Raw genomic sequence first — 22,855 nt, 5'->3', positions numbered from 1 at the left:
TTTTTTTATGGCTAAGTAGTGTTCCATTGTACATCTTGGCTATTATAAATAATGCTGCAATGGACATGGAGGTGCAGATATCTTTTAGAATTCGTGTTTTCATTTTCTTTGAATAAATTTAGTGAGAAGTGGAATTGCTGCATCATAAGGTAATTCTATTTTAAATTTTTAAGGAAACTCTCTGCTGTTTCCCGTCGTGGCTACACCAGTTTTCATTCCCACCAACATATTACACAAGGCTTCCCTTTGCTTCACATCCTCGCCAACACTTGTCATTTCTTTAACTTTTTGATAATAGCCATTCTGACAAATGTGAGATGATATTTCATTGTGTTTGTTGTTTTTTCAAAGTGTGGTCCCAAAACTATGAGCATCAGCAGCATCTAGGAATTTATTAAAAATTCAGGTTCTCAGACCCCATTCCATCTGCTTAACCAGAAACTGGTTTTGGAGCCCAGCATTCTGTGTTTTACACAAATGATCCAGATGACTGTGATGCAGGCTAAACTTTCAGAGCCACTTGTATAGATCTGTGAGGACACATCCTGTCCTGGCATGAAGGCGGCCTTCTCAGAAACAACATGACTGAAAAGACGATCTGAGCAAAATCAAAGCTGTATTAGAAGCTTTGGTGATGTATGTTGAGTAGACAGCCAACAAAATAGGCTATCCTGGTGCGCACGCGTGTGTGTGTGTGTGTGTTTAACAGTCTCATTTAAATACATTTTGGTACACATACAATATTTTTAATTATTAGGAAATCTGACTGTAAGTAATGAATAGGTTTCCAAAATGGCACCCCCACCACCACCAAATCCTGTAAGTGTCATTGGTGTGGCCAGGGGGAATCCAGTGACGGGGGTGGTGTGGATGTATGATGGGACTCTGTATGTAGCAAGGCCCGTGTGGAGATGGTTATAATGTGCCTATGAGAGCTTGTGGGAAAGAGATCTTAGGGTAAGTGGGGTGGGGCTGGTTGGGGGATGTTCAGTGTGGGCTGTGCTCTGTACTGTGCATGTACATGCTGGAAAGTGGAGGAAGGAAGTGTGCGGGTGTGGTGCAGTGTTGTGTGTGGTAGAGAGGTGGTGTGTGTGTGTGTGAAGGGTGTCATTGTGTGTACAGTTCTTTGTGTACCCACAACAAGGTAAAGGCAGGAGCAGGTTTGGTCTAAAATGGAAGAAATCTTCAGATGTACTATATTATGACATTGATAGTCTAGTTAAAATTGAGCTCTGGATAATTTTAGTTTATAGACATAATAATATTCTTAAAATTTCACTTATTTGGTTATATTCAGCATGCTACTGGTTAGTGAAGTATATGTAGGCATAAGTAAATATAAGTACTTTTTCAAGAAATTAAATGTTAGAAAATTCAGTTTAAAAATAGACTGTGTAACAGTCAAAGGAATTTTCAGGTCATTTTGAGTATTTGTGTAGGATTTATTTGTAGTAGATTGGCTTTGTTTTTACATAGTCATTCCATGAAATATGAGGGTTGAAGAGCCCTCAAAGAACATTTTATTGCTTAGAAATGCACACACAAAAGATGAAATTTTATAGGACTCTTAAATCTAAATAAAAAGCAGAATTTTATGATTATATGAGCAAACAACACAATGTTAATTGAAATAATTTGTGTACTTTGGGAGGGACTCGGGCAACTGTGCTTATTACTTTTTTATGACTAAGATATTTTTAGTGTATGTCTTGGTGTACTGGTTTTAGAAATACATGCTCTGTGTCTTTAAACTTTTGAGCCCTTTCTTTGCACATTTGGGCACAGCGCAACCAAACTTAAACATGGGAAACCCTCTCTTCCCTCCCCAGCTTTACAGTCTCCACTCAGGACTCTGTTTGCAATGGACACTACTTAGTGATTAGCTCTTTGTATTGTCAATCAAATCTTTGTCTCTAGCAAACTGTTTTGTCACTGTAGTAGGAAGGGCTCTTGTGCTGGAAATTTATCTTTGACAGAGGAAGAATGCTTTTTAAAACAGTTTTTACAAGATCTGATGTAACTTAATTTGCCCTGGAAAGGAAATGTCTCGTCTCTGGTATGGGAAAAAAGGGAGAAGACATCAGCCAATTAATCATAAATATACTCTGGTAAATCTTAGTCAATAATTTTAATTTCTGTATTTACTAGTATTTTTATGGTGACATTATGCAAAATTATACAATTTCTGAAAGTTTAATCTTAAGAGAATATTTATATAATACAAAATTGTATGATTAAAGTACTTTTAAGTTATTTCTGCTAATCCTAAATATCTTCAAAAAAGGAAATGAATAGGGACTGTAACTTGGTTTTGTAGAAGTGTTTTGACTTTCTATTCTACATAAGCAATAGCTACCAAATCTTTATTGCTGCCTAAATTTTTTATTTAAGCTTAACTTTCACAGGAAAGTTGTAGGAAAATATTCAGAATCTTTTTTTGCTTAAAAATAAGTTGAGTAGGACAATCAGAGTGAGTTAACTCTAATTTTTTTTAGTGGATTCCAAACTAGATACATTTATAATATTGTGTAGTAAGAGTATTATTTTAGGAATCTGAGAAAGGCTTTTTGAAACTATCCAAACTGTTTCAAACAGTGCTATTTAATATAAAACTTTAAAAGGTATTCTAATAAAAATTTCAGTCAATGTTACTATTTAAGAATCTTAGTTATTTTTTTAATATAAATGTGTGTGCATTATTTGTTAGAAAATATATTGCCAATTATTCTTTCTGTAGCAATTCAGGATTATATCTTGCCTTAGTAATTTTATTTTGTTTTTACTGTAGTTGTGGGTGATAAACAAGGCTAGATATATGCTTAGAATCAGGAGTGACTTTGGAAGATGGCCCCAAAGCACCTTGCCCACCCTTAAATTTCAAGCATGTAAAAATATTACTGGTATTTGTAATTAGTCTAGAGAGTACTTTGTTATGTTTTTAGTTTTAAATTGAATGATTTCAAGTTTTTGTTTATATGATGAATCAGTACAGAGGAATTTAGAAATCTAAAATGATGGAATTAGTTAAAATTGTGATCAGATTTATCAGAACAGTCAATTAACACAGATTTTTTTTTTAACCAAACACACTGAAGCTATTCATGTATTTTTATATGTGCAGTTAGAGTAAATATCATTATTTTTGCCAAGCCTTTAATACAATGTAATTTATTACAGACACAGGCAAAATAAATTTTGGATGTTTTGAATTTTATAGATCTTCATAATATGCATCATACGCTTATTGCACCCACTCCTGTTCATCCTTACAGGAAGCTGTTACATGATTTTTGTCAGATATGAGAGCATGCTTCTCACTGGTCTTCACCTCAGCTACACGGACAGTTTTCATATGTTATTTCATTGAACCTTCACAATAATGGCAGTCAGTAGTATTACTCCCTGTTTTAAAGGTGGCTCAACAGGTACCGAGTGGTTGCTGAACTAAGCTGTCATGGTGCACAGTTTGACCCTGGCACATTCTTGAACCCCCTGGGATACCATTTTGAGTTTTCTAAAGTGGCGCAATACAGTACAATGGGTTTCGATATGTAGACAAGTTCAGGTCCTAGGTTTCTAGCTGTTTTCTTTGCTTTAGATGAGATATTCCAGGAGCTGTAGGGCAAGAGAAAGGCTTAAGAAATAAGGATTAAAAGGTTATCAGTTCTTTTACTTGTCTTGTAGATTGAGATTTCCTGTAAGGTTTTACCTGCAAAGAGGCTCTTCTGCTTTAAAACTGAAAATAGAAAATGGTTCTTCTAGGAGAGGAACAAGTATTTTAGAACAAATAAGATGTCTCATTTTTGGACTTTGTATTTTGCAGTGTTTTATAGTTCTTCATATCTGTACTCACCTGATTAGCAGAATGGTACACACCTAAGTGACGAACTGGTTAGTACTCCATGCAGTATTTATGGAAACCGTGACAGTTTTTTAATTCTGATGTATGTGGTATCATATTTAACCTTACCAGTAACCCTATGTGTTAATCAGATTATTTTCATTTTATAAATAAGTTCATTTAAGGCTCAAAGATATTCATAGCTAGTAAGTGGAATTTGCCCCCAAAATACATGGAAAGAAGTTAAACCTTTGCCAATTAGCTTTTCAGTGAAAATCATGCTGATCAAGCATGCTTAATCACTTCCTTATCTTTATTGTTTTAAGGCTGTTTTAGAGTATATTCTGACACAACACCTAAACTTGAATCTTCTAGTCATTTATTTGAAGCTGTGTATATATTTGATATACCCACATATTATATCCTACCTTTTTATTGTCTTGTCGCTAAATTGTCTTTTGCTTGAAAGTTACATGCCTATTTATAAGGATTTATGCTTAATGAGACTAAAGTCACTAATCATTAAATAGTGACATTTATCTCTATCAATAGCAATACTTCACTAATTTAATCATCATTGTTTTTTGTATTAGACCCTTACATATGACAAAACAGATTTTATTTTTTGTATTTTAGGCTTTTATATATATGAAAACACAGTAGAAACACTCCTATGCTGAATTGTCAACATCTGTGTAAGAATTACCTCACAGGTAGAATTTTAAGAAGAGCTCATTTAAATGTAAAAATTTTTCTAGTGACCTCAACTCAATAAATATTTCTTATAGTAATGATAAAATAATTATTTCTACTAACACTATACTTATAATAATACTATATATTATTATAAACACATTATAATAATACTATATATTATTATAAACACATAACACAAGTTATTTAATCTTTGTGAAATACTGCTACTATCATCTCCATTTTATGAAACAGAGGCATAGTAGTCAAAAACCAGTCTAGACATTCTGACTCTAGCCTGTGCCATTAAGTTTTTGTTTGTTTTGTTTGTTTTGTTTTGTTTTGTTTTGTTTTGTTTTGTTAGTTTTGGGTGTACAAAACAATGTAATAGTTAGACATTTACACCCCTCACAAAGTGATAAGTCCACCTCCCAATCTACTACCCCTCTGACATCATATATCGTTGTTACAGTTCCACTGACTTTATTCCCTATGCTGGACTCCACAATCCGTGACTATGTATACAGAGGGTGCCAAAAAAAAAGCATACACATTTTAAAAAAGGGAAAAACTGTATTAAAATTATACCGATAACAAAAGATGAATACAGGTCACGTTTGACTTCTGCAGTTGCAAGAGGTGCTCAAAGTGGTTACCATCAGCATCTAGACCCTTCTGATTACGGCGAACTACTTCTTGAGCATAGATAACATCTCTTAAAATGTGTATACATTTTTGGAGGCAGCCCCAGTATATGTATTTAATTATAGTTGACATTCACTACTGTTCTTCTTCAGCTTTAGGTGTACAGCACAGTGGTCAGAAATTCGCACCATCCATTAAGTGATCCCCTGATAAGTCTAGTACCCATCTGGCACCCTGCATAATCTTTACATTATTGATTATATTCCCCATACTGTATTTCATATCCCTGTGACTACTAACCTGTACTTTCTAATCCCTTCACCTTCTCCCCTATTCCCACCCCCCTCCCATCTAGCAACCATCAGTTTGTTTTTCTCCTATAGCTCTGAGTCTATTTCTGTTTTGTTTGTTCATTTATTCTGTGCTTTAGATTCCAGATGTAAGTGAGATCATATGGTATTTGTCTTTCTCAGTCTGACTTATTTTGCTTAGCATGTGCCATTAAATTTTTTGCTATACTTGCTCTCAAAATTTTCCGAATGTAACTAGAAGTGAATTAACATTTATTTTGTACATTTAATTATCAGTGTCTACTTTATATATGTGTTATATATATCATTTATTCCTCATAAAGTGCTTAAATTATGATTATTATTTCCATTCAAAAGAGCAGAAATGGAGAGATTAAATATTGTTGCTCAAGTTCACAAAATTAATAAAAAGCAGAAACAGAGTTAAGGCAGAGATCTATACCCAAACCCAGTATTCTTTCTGTTATATTATGTTGCCTACCTATAGTACATATTCACAGGAAATTTATTAACTAATATTTGTATATGCCTTAATTGTATGTAAAACATCCTCTGCTTTCTAGTTACATATATTCATGAAGGAGGACATACATGCATATATTCAATGTAGAATTTTTTCTTTATTTGGATTAGTAGTTGAGCGCATATTTATAACATATGCAAGTTATAAGACATAATAATAAAATGAGTATCTGTGATCCCAATACCCAACTTAAGAACTAAACTATCACCAATGCAATTGCATCAGCCTATGCGTTCTTTCTTTCTCGACCTCATGTCTCTTCCAAATTGGTAACCATCTCCCGGAATTTTGTGATTATCATTTCCCTGCTTTTCTTTTAATGGAATTTATTTTTTAGAATAGTTTTAGGCTTACAGAAAAATAGAAAGTACAGAATTCTCATATGCCTCCTTTCTCCCCAAACACAATATCCCTATTATTCACGTCTTGTATTAGTAAGGTTCATTTTTTACAATTTATGAACTAATATTATACATTATTATCACTCAAAGTTCATTGTTTATGTTAAGGTTTATTCTTTGTGTTGTGCATTCTATGGAATGACATGTATCTACCATTAAAGGCTGATATGTAATTTCACTGCCCTAAAAATTCCCTGTGCTCCATACATTCCTCCTTTCCTCCACCTTAACTGACCTTTTTACTGTTTCTATAGTTTTGCTTTTTCCAGAGTATCACATAGTTGGAATCATACAGTATGTAGCCTTTTCAGATTGGCTTCTTTCACTTATGCATTTATGGTTCCTCCCTGTCTTTTCATGGCTTATATGCTCTTTTTTTTTTTTTTTAGTATTCCATTTTCTGGATGTACCGTAGTTTATTTATTGAAGGGTATCTTGGTCAATATAATAAAAAGCTATTTTAAACTTTCACATGCAGACTTTGTGTGGATACAAGTTTTCAACTCATTTGGGTAAATATCAAGGAATACAATTGATTAATTGTATAAGAATATGTTTAATTTTGTAGGAAACTTACAAACTGTTTTCCAAAGTGGCTGTACCGTTTTGCGCTGTACTAAAACTGAAGGCGAGTTCCTGTTACTCCACATCCTCACCAGCATTTGATGTTGTCAGTGCTTTGGATTTGAGCCATTCTCAATAGTTTGTGGTGGTATCCCATTGTTATTTTAACTTATATTTATCTGATAACATATGATAATGAGCATCTTTTCATATTCTTATTTGCCATCTGTATATCTTCTTTGTTGAGTTATCTGTTCAGATTTTTATTTAGTTCATTTTTTAATTAGATTGTTTTCTTGTTGCGTTGTAAGAGTTTTTTTATATTTTGGGTAACATTTATCAGATAAGTATTTTGCAAAGATTTTCTCTCAGTCTGTGGCTTTTTTTTTTCATTGTCTTGCATACCAGTCACAAAGCAGACATTTTTAATTTTAATGAAATCTAAATAACTGTAATTTTTTCTTTCATGTATCATGTATGGTACTTTTGTTGTTCTACCTAAAAAAATGCACCCTCAAACCCAATGTCACCGAGATCTTTTTCTTGTGTTATCTTCTTGGAGTTTTACAGTTTTGTGTTTTCTGTTGTTTTCCATTTTGAGTTAATTTTTGTGAAAATAATAAGGACATAGTGTAGATAAACTGTTTTGCATGTGAATGTCCAGTTGTTTCAGCACTATTTGGGGAACAACATCCATGTTCCTTTGAATTATTTTTATTTCTTTGTCAAAAATCAATTGTCTGTATTTGTGTGAATCTATTTCTGGATGATCTGTTCCATTCCACTGGTCTATTTGTCTGTTCCCTTACCAGTATCACACTGTCTTGATTACTTGACCTTTATAAGTTTTGAAGTTGAGTAGTGTCCATTTCACTATTGAAATTGACTTAAAAAGTCTAAATTTGTCCTTTTCCTTTATCGTTGTGTTCCATTGAGATCTTCCATATAAACTTTAGATAATCAGTTTACCTATATCCGCAGAACAACTTGGCAGGATTTTCATTGGAATTGTGTTGAATCTGTAGGCCAAGCTAGAAAGAACTGTTATCTTGACAATATTGAGTCTTCCTATCTGTATCTGTGAACATGAATATTGCTCCATTTATTTACATATTCTTGTATTTATTTTTTTAGAATTTTGAACTTCTCAAAATTAACAAACTTATATATGTTTTGTTAGATTTACACCTAGGTATTTCAATTTTTTTGGTAGTAATATAAATAGTATTATTTTACATTTCAAATTCTAATTTTTCATAGCTGATATGTAGGAAAGCAGTTGACTTTTATATATTAGCCTTATATCCTGTAAACCTATAATTGCTATTGATTGCAATAGTTTAGGGTTGATTCTTCAGAATTTTCTACATGGGCAATCATGTCATCTACTAACAGTTTTATTTCATCCTTCCCAGTCAATACCTTTCATTTCCTTTTCTTGTCGTACTGCATCAGCCAGGACTTCTACTACAGTGTTGAGTAGGAGTGGTGAGAAGGGACATCTTTGGCTTGCTTCTTAGTGGGACATTGTTTCCTTCCTCACCATAATATATAATAATGTTACTGAACAGAAAAGTTGTCCGTTTGATGTTAGCAGAGCCAAACACTAAACACCAAGAATTGTAGTAGAGAAAGATTGGTTATTTTGTCATGAATGGAGCCACCCAGGAAGCTAATGCTCAGAAGCCCAGCCTCCCCAGTGGCATGTAGGTTACAGAGTCCATAGGGCAAAATCATAAGACCCTGTGGGTTAGGGGCTCGGGGTCATGCTGGAAGCTGATTGGGTGGAAGTGAGGTAAGGGTAATAAATCATCTCTTCAGGTCTTGAGGACAATTCTGAGGTCTGCTCTGGTGTCCCTCTGTCTGGTTTCATGGGAAAGTAGCCAGGGGGTCGTTCCACCTTAGGGCTCAGGAGCTGAAACATAACTTAGGGCAAGATGCTATCATTAGCCTGCCAGAGGTCCTGACCTTGGGACCAGCTTGCTGGTCCTGACTACTGTCTTTTGCTGCCTCGAGGGTGCTTATTATCTGTGGGAAAGGCTAGGTCTCTGAGGGATACATATATATATATATATATATATATATAGAGAGAGAGAGAGAGAGAGAGAGAGAGAGAGAGAGAGAGGCAGGCAGAGGCTATCAATCTAGAACTAGGATTTAAAGCTAAATTTAATTAAAGTCATAAGGAGCCTCATTTTCAGTCACTAGGAATTTTTGGTAGATGTTCTATATCAAGTTGAAGAAGTTCCCCTCTATTCCTAGGTTGCTGGGAGTTTTAATCATGAATAACTATTGGATTTTGAATAGTGCTTTTTGTACATCTATTGATATAATCGTATGGTTTTTCTTATTTAGTCTATTGATGTGATGGATTACATCAGTTGATTTTCAAATTTTGAAGTACCTTGCAAATGCCTTGCATACCTGGAATAAATCCCACTTGGTCATTGTCTATAATTCTTTTTATACATTGTTGGATTCAGTTTGCTAATATTTTGTTGAGACTTTTTGCTTGTATGTTCATGAGAGATACTGGTTTCTATATTTCCTTTTTTATAATGTCTTTGTTTGTTTGTTTACTTATTTATTTATTTATTTAATTGTTGGTCTCATGGAATGAGTTGGGAAGTATTTCCTCTGCTTCTATTTTCTGGAAGAGATTGTAGAGGATTAGTATAATTTCTTCTTTAAATGTTTGATAGAATTCACCAGTGAATCTATCTGGGTTCATTCCAAAGGTAGAGACCATAACCTCTTTGGGTTTCTTTGTTAGTATAGAGTCAGCTATTGTATTGCATGTATTGTTGCTTTACAAAAGTCAACATAATAATAATGGCTAGAATGGAAATCTATCCGATTTCTTCTTTTTGCTACTCTTATGTCTTTCATAGCTTTCACAAAGTTTTCATAGCTGTTTATAAAGTTACTTTGATGTTTACTGGTAGCTAATTTGTTTTAGTTGTCTAGAACTGGGCCTAGTACCTTCTGTTTTGGAAGGTTATTAATTATTAACTCAACTTCTTTAATATAAGCCTATTCAGATTATCTGTTTCTTCTAGTGTGCGTTTTGGTGGTTTGTGTCTTTCAAGAAATTTCAAGGTCCATTTCATCTAGATTATCAAATTTGTGGGTAGATTTGTTTATAATATTCTTTTATTCTTTTAATGTCCGTGGGATCAATAGTGACGGCCCTCTTTATTTCAGATATAATTCATTTGTGTCTTCTTTCCTTAATTTACTTAGCTTGGTAGAGGTTTATCAATTTTATTGAACTTTTCAAAGAACTGTCTTTTGGTTTCGTTGATTTTTTTCCTCCATTGCTTTTCTGTTTTCAACTTCGTTGATTTCTTCTCTATTTTTTTATTATTATTTATTTTCTTCTAGTTACTTCAGATTTAATTTGCTCTTCTTTTTCTAGGTTCCTAAGATGGAAGTTTAGATTACTGATTTTCTTATATATGCATTCGATGCTATAAATTTCCATATAATCCTTGCTTTCGTTGCATCCCAAAATAAGTTGTATTTTTATTTTCATGTAGTTCAAAATATTTTAAAATTTTTTCAGGATTTTTTTTGACCATGCATTAATTAGAAGTATGTTACTAAAAAGTATTTTGGTATTTTCCCACTATTTCTGTTACTGATTTCTAGTTTAATTTCAATGTAGTCTCAGAGCATACTTTTATGACTTCTGTTTCTTAAGGTGTGTTTTATGGCCCAGAATGTTGGTCTGACTTAGTAAATAAATGTTCCATGTAAGTTTGAGAAGAATGTATTTTGCTGTTGTTGGATGAAGTATTTTATACATGTCAGTTAGATCCAATTATTTGAGGGCGATGTTCAGTTCAGCAATGTCCTGAATGATTTTCTGCCTACAAGATTTGTGAATCACTCACTGATAGAGGAGTTTGAAGTCTCCAACTATAATAGTGAATTTACATATTTCAGGATTATGTAATGAATATTCTTTTCCCTGGATATGCTGTGGAGAAACAACACTGTTCCTTTTTTATGAGATTCACTTCTTGTATTTATTGTTCCAGGAAGCTCATACTGTATATACATATTGTAATTGAATGGTTTTGAGTAGGAAACAGCTTTCTTTTTGACTAAATATACCTGCATTCTCATAAAAATATATGAGTCACCTGCAAATGTACTTCATAGGAATTATTTTAAATGCGGAAGATGTATTCAAATCAAAACTGACAATGTGTTCTATTTTGAATTCCTTCTGGGTTTAAGTCTTTTTTCCTGTCTAACAATCCTATTTTCCACTTATCTAGTTCATTCTCTATTTTCTTCTTTTATCCCTCATTTATTATAGTTCCATGAAGTGTTATTTTGAAAGCAACAGTTTTAATTTAAAGCAAAAAGGAACAAAGTTTGAACACAATCCATGTTTTATTTTGTAATATGACTTTGTTGTATATGATGAACTATTGAACAGAAAGTTATGTGACTTGAAGGATTCTGTTGTATGCCCTTTTTGTTAGCTGCAATAGCTCAGATTTACATTTCCCCCTTGATTAACACATTTTTGGATACCAGAGTAAGTATAAATGTCATTGATTGGGTTAAATTTTTTTCTACCCCATCTCCCTTTACTAAGGAATAAAAGTAAGGACTAAGTAAGGAATAAAAATGCACATTCACAGATATTTACTAGAATTTTGTTACTCTGTAAGGCAGTTGGGGGAAGGGAGGTTATTAGTTTTGGGGGTAATTTCAGGGGGAAATATGGAACATTCTGAAAGGAGGACTATTAAACAAAGTGTTGGTCTTTATGTCTAGGAGAAGAACACGTTTCTATTCATGGGATTGACAGCAACTTATAAATACAGAATTATATTCATTATACAACTATAAGTTTTCTCTTATTTTCAGCTTTTGTTCTATTCTTGTTGTTGTTAGTCCCTTTGTAATAGAGATGGGTGGATTTAATCCCTACTTTTATGTTTGTAATTCTGTGAAAATAAATGCTTAGGAAAACACTTCTTTGTGTGAGAGTCCTTTGTCTAAGAATGAAAAGACTAGGGAGTAAGCAGTTAATCCTGCAGAGGGCGGGTCCTGTTGCATTGTAGTTCCTGTACATGGGATCTAGAAGTATATGCAAACCACTCTATTCCTCAAGAAACGACTTTTTAGCCAGACAGTGAATACACTTTTAATTGGAAGGTCTTGGTTTCCTCAACTGTGTTCCCTTAATAATTAAAAAATGTAGGACATTTTGTGGAAATGTGTCTATTTTCTACTTAAGTTTAATCTTTTTGGTAAAGTAATAAATTCTGAACATGGGGTATGATTTACCAAGGGATAAAAATTAAGACTAACTCCACTTCTATCATACGTACTAGGAATCCAAATCTCTTTTGTTGTGATAGGAGGAAATATATTTCTGTACTCATTTGATTTCAGATCCCTTTTCTTTGTTCATTCACAGACTCTTTTGACAGTTTTCTGTGTGTTCATTCATCACAGCATGAGTAAATATTTAGGGTTCAGAAAGTGGTGAGTTTGTAAGTCCCAGAAAAAAAATAACATTTTTTAAAAAGTATAATGAAGGAAGGTATTAGTGACATAAAAGAAATTATGACTTGACCATATGTTTACAATGGCAGTTCGTGGGTCCCTCACTGATCACTCCTGCTCTCAGTGATGTGGATGAAATTAGATTATCACTGATCCATTTTGTGAGCATAATGCAATTTCACTTCCATCAAGGAAGTGTGCTTAATTTAGTAAAAGAAGGAGCCTGAAGAAATAAGTGTAAGATCAGTGTTAACCAGAAGGACAGAAGGAATGCAGAGGAGTAGCTAAGTCATATAATTTGAAAATACTTGGCTATGAGACTCTTGATTAGACTGAATACCATGGGAAGAAGAAAGAAAAATATAACTGGCCATTGAATATTTTGTAGAGAGTTCAGCCATAGAAAAGCAAGGCCGTGAACTTTTTCTTATATTTATCACCTAATTTTTTTCATCTTTATTGAAAATTCTGTATTTAATTGAAAGGTCTTTAATATTTTTATCTAACACTGAAATTTAAAATAATTTCAGAAATGTCATTCTTCGTATACAAGATAGTTGAGCTCTCAAAACTGAAATATTTTAATATCAGAAATAAAAACCAAAAATAAATAAGGAGGCTCTTAAGACATTATCCTTTAGCACTTAGGGTAATAAATAAAAAATGATCAAGTTAAAGTAGTATTAATAATAGTAGCTCTCATGGTAGGCACTATACTCCATCCTTTATATGCATTTTATTTCCTCATCTGATTTATATAAAAACCCTATTTGGTATGTACTCTTATTATTTCCATTATTTTATGAAGAAATAGAAAAAGAAGGGGCCCAACCCAGGTCCATCTGATCCCCCAGAGCTGGAGATCATAACCACTTAGGGTTTCTTTGTTAGCTGTTGTATTGCATGCATTGTGGCTTTGCAAAAGTCAGTATAATAATAATGCCCAGAATTGAAATCTGCCCAGTTGCTTTTCCTTTTTTCTATTTCATGTCTTTCATAGCTTTTAACAGGTTTACATAGCTCTTTATAGAGTTGCCTTTTTTCTTTTCTTTTCTTTTTTTTACTGCTGGCTAGTTCATTTTAGTTGGCTAGAACAAGGGACTTTTAAAACCTAGGTTGGAAGTCTAAACTCTGTGGGCTGATTGGTTTGGTTTAATTGCATTTTGTGGCCAGAACCTCTACATATTTGATCACAAGAGCAATTTGTCCATAGCTCAGGAGAATCGGCACACGTTTATGGCACCATCAGAGTTCACTATATTATGATTACTGTTTGGGGAATTATGTCACAATCTGAAAAAGCTGTGGCTGTCAACTTAAGGAAAGTTGTCTGTTTTTGTGAGTTTTTTAATAAGAATGTTGTATCTGTCATATATGGCTGTCAAATTCAGTACTATGAGAGACTGGTCTAGGCAATTACAGAAGATACAGAATTTTCCTTAGGAATTTAAAATGTAGGAAAGCCATTAAGTTTTATTCACAAATAACTGCGACAGTACCAAACATAAAGAAGTAATATAGAGGAGAGGCCAAAACTAAAGTAGGTGACAGGCCTTAGAAGGTACTATTGATTAGATGTGCTTTTGAAAACCTAATTTTCTATTTTCTAGAGCTTGTTTTTCTTATTGCCTTAGTTTTTAAAATGTACTTCATATCTTTTTCTTGCTCCCTTCTCTCCTTTTTACCTGATGCAGATCATATGGCATGAGTGTGTTTGTCACCTTTGCCTGGAAGAAATTTTTCCAGCATTGCCATCAGGATATGTACAGTGTTTGAAACTAAACTGATTTGGAGGGAAGGGTTGAAACTATCATTTTCTTTGTAAACTACAAAACATTAGATTTTTAGATGTCATCTTTGATGTTCGCAAAGCATGTTTCCTTTTATAAACAACTGTAATTCTATTTACTCAAAAAATTGTCTATATGAAACAAGCCATAAAATAAACCTGATATTGTGAACTAGTTGGAATGTAGTGATTAAACTCATTCATATGTATTTCACTGGAGTTTGATACATAAATCTCTTGGATTTTCAGCATGGAGTTGGGGAAAGAAATCCTGATTATAGCTCTTTTTCCCCACTTAAATTTCTCCATATTTTGGTTTTATTTTGGCTATTTCCTCAACTGTCAGTGGAATTATTGTCTTCCTGTTTCCATATTCAGGTAGTGTCAGTGGCTGAGTATCACCGCAGGATCGATGCTCTAAATACTGAAGAACTGCGCACACTCTGCAGACGTCTCCAGGTGCCCCCTTCAGTAGTTTAAACCCCTCCAGACATTGACTGCTCCCTGCTTTTAATGTCTGTGGTCGGGACAAATCTCGTGTTTGAAAGATTTGTTTTGACTACAGCACTAAAATCACCCACCAGAAAATTCCTTTTTGTACTCAGAGTACAGTAATGCCTTGAAGAGCTGCAGGATTGTCTTTTCTCTCATCTTTTCATTTGAAAAAGTTTCAGAGGAATTTTCTGTCACTTCAGAACTGTTCTTAGCACTGTGTGTTTCTTTGACTGATGAGGAGTTTGTTTTCTCTTAATTTTAACATGGAAAGAATGTCTTTGGGTTTAAGATTGAAATTTTACTAAACACAATCTGAAAGATGTGGTACTATGGGAAAATTTTAATGGGTAGTAAGATTTTAAATATTTTCTCTCCTTTAAGGCTATTTCAGTTGTATCGACCCCTCATCAAATATCTTAATGAAATAAATTGTTTTGTTCTTGAGGTATTCCTGGTTGGTATTAGAAATACCTTAGAATAATGTAGGTTAAGCACCAGAACTCGATAAATTATTGAAAATTCCAGAAATAAACTTTGTGATTTTTTTTTTTTTTTTTTTTAGAAAAAAGAAACCGATACAATTGAACTCATTTTCTAGTTATGTGTATTACTGTGTGTTTTCCTCTTCTTAGCAAGATACGCTTTCATGGCTTTGCTAGAACTACTAAATTGTTTTCTTTTAGTGCTTCTCATTCTGCCTTGGGTTTTTTGTGTGTTTTTTTAACCTTTCACATCATCAAAATAAGGGTAAAGCATGATGATATGAAAGAATTAATAAAATGTAGCTTCTCATCACAAAACAATACAGTTCTAGAACATGTATTGGTTGAAAATATATGCTGTTTAGGATTGTTAAGAAGTATGTTAAAGGAACAGAATAGTTTAGCAACATTTCATTCCTGTATGGAGTCATAGTCACCAAGCATTGCTGCATTTTAGTTATCTGCTCCAATATAGTTCTATTTTCCAATTTAAAAGTTTCATCAGTAATAGTTATGTTTCATATATTTTATTTTCTAATGTTAATTGTGTTTATATGTTAAAATAAAATTAATATGGAAAAGTAAGTGCCAATAGCATAGATTGTATAGTTTGTTGTGACTTAATCAACATTTTTATCATTTTAAGAATATCAGTGAGATCATTTCCACCAAGCAAAACGTATTTGTTGTTTTTAATGCATCTAATTAATCTAATTTACAACATAGATTTGTGAACAAATTAACTTTTAAATTTGTTGTTTGGTCCAACTAGATAAAAATTCAGCATTTAGAACATAAAAATATTGAGGGCATTTTTTAAAATAATGGTAACTTTTTTGGTGAAGCAAATACACACACACACACACACACACATACACAGACTAATGCAGTTAGACTTTTTATTGTACTATTCTTTAAATTAAAATTTTGGCACCAAGGATGTTTTCTTATTGATTTTTGGCAATTTTTATGTTTGCCATGGAAAAAATAACCCCACGCATTTTAAACAGCACACATGAAAAGCATGCTAGTTGGGTTACTTTTGCCCTTCATCAGCAAAATTAAAGTTTGCATGCAATGGTCTCCTTCTGCATAGAAATATGGGCGTATCATTCATTACCTGTCCTTCTTCATGTACTGAATGAGAAAAATGTCTTAGAGTTAAAAAAATATTTTTCTACATTGGATATGCCGTTGTTATTGGATGGAGCATCATTTTCCTTCTAAAAATACTAAATTAAAACTTCAGTCAACTTTTCTAAGGTATAAAGTTTGATTTCTCTAAAAAGGCTGAAATTTTTAAAGCCTGTTGCAATTTCATATTAATATGCTGCTGCTGTTTATTTTTTTTAGATTACTACACGGGAAGACATAAATTCAAAGCTAGTGGCTCCAGTGAAAGCAGACCTGGAGTCTGAATCTTTTCGACCAAACCTAAGTGATCCCAGTGAACTCTTACTGCCAGATCAAATTGAAAAGGTATGACATACCCATATATGTGCATTTCTGAGTATGTACCCATAAAAGTAAAACAGCCTCTTTTCAGTTGTTTTGAAAAGTTAAGAAGCGTGGTTACTGCTACTAGTCTTCCTTTCCAATGAAGAAAACGTAAACACAATATAGTTACTAGTGTAATAGAAGGTATTAGGAGATTTGGATAAGCACACATTAAACGTAACAAAAGCAATTTAGGTGAGATACTACAGTAGCCAGTATTTAATTTCTTACTATATGCTAGTTACTTGTTCATATGGATTCTCTCATGTAGTTGTTACAATACTTGTAGGAGTTGGATACTCTTATCGTATGCATTTTATGAATGAAGAAACTTGGACATAGAAAGATTAAGTAATTTGTCAAAGTCACACAGATGTAATTTATTGAAGCTTGATTTCTAACTCTGATAATCTGCCTCTAAAGCCCATTATTTGAGAGGTTATTATTAATCAAGCTAACAGTCCCATCAATGTTTTTGTTAATTCAATACTGAGGGCACTATTAAGAATTCAGGTTTCTTGTCTCTGTTCTAATTTGGGCCTTGTTCAGCATGATTCTTTTCTTTTCCTACTGGACAATATTTCATACTGAGGGATGTGCATTTACTCTTCAGGCATCTCAGTATCTTTGACAATGATAAATAATTTCTACTGTCATTTTTGTAGCCTACATTTTATAAAGTACCATTAAATCCTAACTGGCATTAGTGTCCTGTAATTGACAATAAGCTGTGCTGTAAATGTTAACATTTTATTTTTCGAAGCTTACCAAGCATCTTCCACCAAGAACGATTGGCTATCCATGGACTCTTGTTTATGGTACCGGGAAGCATGGCACCAGCCTGAAGACCCTTTATCGAACAATGACAGGTTTAGACACCCCGGTGCTGATGGTGATTAAAGACAGTGATGGGCAGGTATGAAAATAACTACGTAGACACCTTACCCTGTAAGAGATTACAGTAACAGTAAACTTTTAGCATATTCTTTTGATAAAAATTATTTTCATTGGTACATTTTATTAAGTATAACTGATAATTATTGAGTGCGTTTAATATTCAAGACAATGCTGAGTGCTACAGAGGTTAGATAAGAGAACAAATATCTTTTAAAGAGCCCCTGCCTTCAAACAGATCATAGTCTGGTAGGAAAGAACATTTAAGCATATAAATATCTCATGCCAAGTAAAATATGCCAAGTAGTAAAAACCTAGAAAAAATAAAAGAGGTGTTTAGAGTAAGGGTTGTGCATATCTGATAGGGAGAGATAAAAGTGAGGTTGACAGAAAGGGTGGAGATTGACAGATTGGAAAGTTAAAGATAATAGTGTGAGAGTGATGCCAAGTACAAAACCATAGATAAGCAAGAGAAACATTGATGTGTTCCTGAAACAGCAAGTTCAGGTAAATTACCAGCATCGGAGAGTAATAAGAGGGTGAAATAGCAATATTAATTTAGGAAAAAAACAACAAAAAACAAAGCACCACTACTACTAACACCTTTAATGTGCTTATGCATGCTTGTCTGATCATTTTATATTATCTTAATTAATCATCAAAGCCCTGTGAGATTGTACTTACATCATCCCTGTTTTGGAGATGAGTTCATTTTAAATGGAAAAAATAAAGATGAGTTAACTATGACTTAAAGTGTTTTATCAATTTTCCCAAGGTTTTACACCCAATAAACGGTATTTGCCAGAATGACAATGAATGAACTGCTGCTACATACATGCTGTGGCATAGATAAGTGCCACAAACATAATATTGAGTTAAACATCAGAAGAGTCACTGTCTTACGGTTCTATTTATAGAAAGTTCAAAACAAATCTCTGTTATTGTCTGGCTCGTGGCTTCCTTTGGGGGGGTGGGGGTGCAGGGGAGGCACAGGAAAGCTTCTGGTGTACAGTTGTGTGCCTGGTCTGAATGAAGGTTAAATGGGACTTGGCTTTGTGATAATTCCAAATTGAGCTGTACATTTATATCTTGTGTATATACATACCAGGGGTGCCAAAAAAATATATACAAGTGGACACTTTGGTCAACGTTGCTCAAGCAGTAGTTCGCCACAATCAGAAGTGTCTGGACGCTGATGGTAACCACTTTGAGCACCTCTTGTAATTGCAGAAATCAAACAGGACTTGTATTCATCTTTTGTTATCGGTATATGTTGAGTATTACAATTTTAGTAGTTTTCCTTTCTTAAAATGTGTATACATTTTTTTGGCACCCTCTGTATATAATATATGTACCCTTTCAGTAATAAAGTCTGTTTTAAAAATTAAGACTATAAAAATAAACTGTCAGGAGAGTCAGTGACTGTAGAGATCACTTACCAAATTCTCTGCATTCCCATTTATGATAGAAACTTAGAGCCAGAGCATTGAAATGACTTTTCCAGGTCTCTTACTCATTCATTCTTTTTTTAGGGTATCTACTGTGTGTCTTGTACTACCGTGTTTCCCCAAAAATAAGACCTAGCCGGACCACCAGCTTTAATGCGTCTTTTGGAGCAAAAATTAATATGAAACCTGGTATTGTATTATATTATATTATATTGCATTACATTATATTATGTAATACCTGGTCTTACATTATTATATAGGATCCAGTCTTATCGTAAAATAAGACCGAGTCTTATATTAATGTTTGCTCCAAAAGACAAATTAGAGCTGATGGTCCGACTAGGTCTTATTTTTGGGGAAACACAGTATGTAAGGGCATGGTGTTAGCAGAGCCAAGCATTGCAGAGCCTAGGCCCATCCAATGAAGAAAAAAATAGCACACCTTTTTAGTAGTAGATGTTTACCTGTACTGAAGAGTTTTTGCTTCCCTAAGTGCTACAGTCCCACAGCAGCATGTTGTCCTTACTGTACATACATGGTGCATGTAAGTCCTCCTGAAATGTGTGAAGCACTTTTTAAGATTTTCTGTTTAATTGTTGTAATAAGAATCTTTTTAGATTTTAAGACTAGGAAAAATCAGTTCTCCCCCCCCCCCCATTGAGAAACTGACATGATTTGTAATTGACAGTAATACGAATATATAGCAACTGATTATGTTTCCCTTTTTAAGTATAAGTACATAAAACTATACTAGATTTCTATTCTTTTTGTATTTTACTTAAACATATGTACTGGGATAATGCTTAATGAAACAAATTAACAGTCGTGTTATCAAATATGCCTTTTTTTTATCCTTAGGTTTTTGGTGCATTAGCATCTGAGCCATTTAAAGTGAGTGATGGCTTTTATGGTACTGGAGAGACCTTTGTTTTTACATTCTGTCCAGAGTTTGAGGTAAGGACAGTTATTCCTATATTCAGTTTATAAAGAATTGGCATAATGAGGGAACATGCACTTGGAGTCATGTACACTTGCATTTGACCCTCATCTGGGCCTTTTACTGACTGAAAACTTAGCACTTTTTTGATCATCTTGAGCTTCAACTTTTCTGTGGATAGAATGGGGACCATAAAATGTAACAGTTGTTTAAAAATTAAGTGAGAATCATATGTACAGCGCTTGGCGTGGTGCCAGAAACATCATGGGCTCAGGAAGGGGTATGCATTGTTATCACTGTCCTGTTTACGAATTCTCATTGTGAAATTCCTAGACACTCTAAATTACTAAATAAGTTTAATGATGTAAGTCTTGAAAACCTAAAAAATTATTTCGGTTTAAATCAAAAGTGATTACCCAATTCTTTTTTCTTTACATGTGACTTGACTAACTTAAAACAAATATATTCTAATGTTAATAAGATCTAAAATGTAAAGGTATACATGAATTTTAGTGAATGTGTGACTATTTAAAACACAGTACAATCCCAGCATCTCGTGGACATTAAGGGATTCAAAGCTTTCCTAAGAGAGGAAATTATAATCTTGAAAATAGGAATCAGCACAGTTGGTTTTAAAAAAAAAAAGGTGGTGTGGTCTTTAGCAACTGTTTCTATAATGAACAAAATAGAAAGAATTGGATAACACAATAGAAGCTCTCTTAAACATGAGCTTAACTGGCTCAACAGAATAACTGGTGCTTTCCATTCCCTCCTAAAACATGTGATCTGACGCTGACAGCTAACTGGAAGCATGTAGCTGTCACAAAATTCTTAAGCTCCAGTTGTGCTTATTCGCAAACCTTTAGTGCTATTTCTACCTGATATCTGTAATAATGTAGTAAATCAAATGTTTTCTAACTATGAAAAAGTGAGTGTTAAAGCTTATTTTATTGAAAACTATAATGCATATTTTGGAAAAACTTGATAGTGGTAAGGTACTAGAAATTCCTGTTTGTATTAGGTTTAGGTAAAACTCCCATGAAAGGTTAGAGAAAAAAATTTAAGAATATTAACATCTGAAAGTTTTCATTGCTCTTTAAAGAAATTGAAACTGGAAATCATAAACATGCGCCACGGGCTTATATAAGAATGATGATAGACAAAGATATACCCAAAGCAGCAGCCTTGGCCCTATATCAAAATACTAAAATGTTACCAAATTAACGTACATATATGTTTAATCTTAAAATAAAAGTTAATGGCATCCATATCAGTTTTTTAACTTTCTACTTTCTTCAACTATTTTCATTAACTCTTCAATTCTTAATACCCATATAGTCAGAAATGGGAAATACACATGAAGAGATAATAAGATTTGAAGAATTGGAATTGAAGATTAGTTTCAGTAAACATGTGCTTTCAAATTTAGTCATACAAACACTGAAACCTAAAGCTCCACTGCCCACCCTTTTTCTGTTATTGTTATTATTCCTCTTACTATCATCAAGGCTTTGTTAGCTCTTTGGGGTTTAGGAGAACTAACTGTTTAGTAACCATTTTCATGTACATATTTAAAGCTTTTTTTCATTTCTGTAGGTCTTTAAGTGGACAGGAGATAATATGTTTTTTATCAAAGGAGACATGGATTCCCTAGCTTTTGGTGGTGGTGGGTAAGTCTCTTGAACAGTTTACCATGAGATATTTAAGAAACTTGAAAATTTTATTTGTGTTATTTACAAAAATCACTTATTTATAAAATCAGTTATCTTTGGAAAGTTCTGACTTTATAGTTCTAAAATGTGTATCATGACTGAGAAAGTGTTAATTTATTTGCAAGAAGGTACTTATGTGCACTGTTTGAAATCATTGGTAGAATATTTGTTTATTCATTTCAAAATGCTGTTTAGTTGATTCTCTTTTGATTAAAACCCATCCTGTTGCTGGAATACAGTGACTCCTTAGTATTTGAAAAAGAAATATACTAATACCTTGGAACTTCTCAAATTTGCAAACCATGGTGGTTTATTATTTCTCGTCATGTATATAACAGGTCCAGTGGTTTTCATGTTATTCTACCCTGGAGACTATTTGGATTGATATTTTATACAGTAATAGAAATTATTTAGTGACACCCCCCACCCCACCCCAAGTTTTCAGGGTTTGTTTTCTTGTTTGTTTTGTTTATAACAGTATGAGTCTGTCAGTAATTTGATTTGATTCTTTTGGCATAGCCAGCACTATGAGAAATTTTGTTTTCTTACCCTGGTATCCCAACTTTGTTTAGTCTTTAGGGTGTTTGGAGGTAGCTTGCTCTACTGCCTCCCAGCCTAGACTTCTCAAATAGTGCTTAGCAAATTTCATCAACTCCTTCCTTTGGTATTTCTCTGTATCCTTCAAGGTCAGACATATAGTCAGCTAAGTAATTCCCAGACGTATAAAAGTGATATTTATTTGTTTCCCACAGTTGAGAATATATAATCATTCAGACCACTGAATCTTATTAGCGTGAGTGATTCTAGCAAATTCTCTAACAACTTCTCTGTAGATAGGTGTTTGGAAGACATAATTTCAGTGATTAAAAAATAACCATGGGTAGCATAGCCTTCTCTGAAGTATATAACCAGGTAACTAAAAACTGTGTTATCTTTAATTGTTGTTGGAATCAGCATATAATGTTTATATGTTTCAATACCTTTTTTTGGTGGGGTGGGGCCAGTCATTAAGCGCACCCCAAATGGTAGTCTTATATGTGATTTTGTTAGCTCTCTAGGAAGGCATCATAAGTAAGTCGCTTATAATTTCA

At 33.4% G+C, this 22,855-nt stretch overlaps 1 protein-coding gene across 11 annotated transcripts in view; it reads left to right on the top strand.

Moving 5' to 3' along the window:
- OXR1 (oxidation resistance 1) overlaps positions 1–22,855 on the top strand; it is a 451,232-nt gene that overhangs the window by 425,642 nt on the left and 2,735 nt on the right. For 6 of the 11 annotated variants that reach the window (XM_074316799.1, XM_019750589.2, XM_019750595.2 and 3 more), the window contains 5 exons: positions 14,678–14,758; positions 16,630–16,755; positions 17,537–17,689; positions 19,974–20,069; positions 21,649–21,722. In XM_074316799.1, coding sequence (XP_074172900.1) covers positions 14,678–14,758; positions 16,630–16,755; positions 17,537–17,689; positions 19,974–20,069; positions 21,649–21,722 — 530 coding nt within the window. Of the gene's footprint in view, positions 1–1,918; positions 2,109–14,677; positions 14,759–16,629; positions 16,756–17,536; positions 17,690–19,973; positions 20,070–21,648; positions 21,723–22,855 lie in introns of those variants that run through there. The other 5 variants (XM_019750593.2, XM_074316800.1, XM_019750594.2 and 2 more) reach the window with 3 other exon arrangements.

This window comes from Rhinolophus sinicus, linkage group LG12, assembly GCF_036562045.2.
Source record: "Rhinolophus sinicus isolate RSC01 linkage group LG12, ASM3656204v1, whole genome shotgun sequence".
Taxonomy (NCBI): domain Eukaryota; kingdom Metazoa; phylum Chordata; class Mammalia; order Chiroptera; family Rhinolophidae; genus Rhinolophus; species Rhinolophus sinicus.
This window is presented reverse-complemented; position numbering and strand designations above follow the sequence as displayed.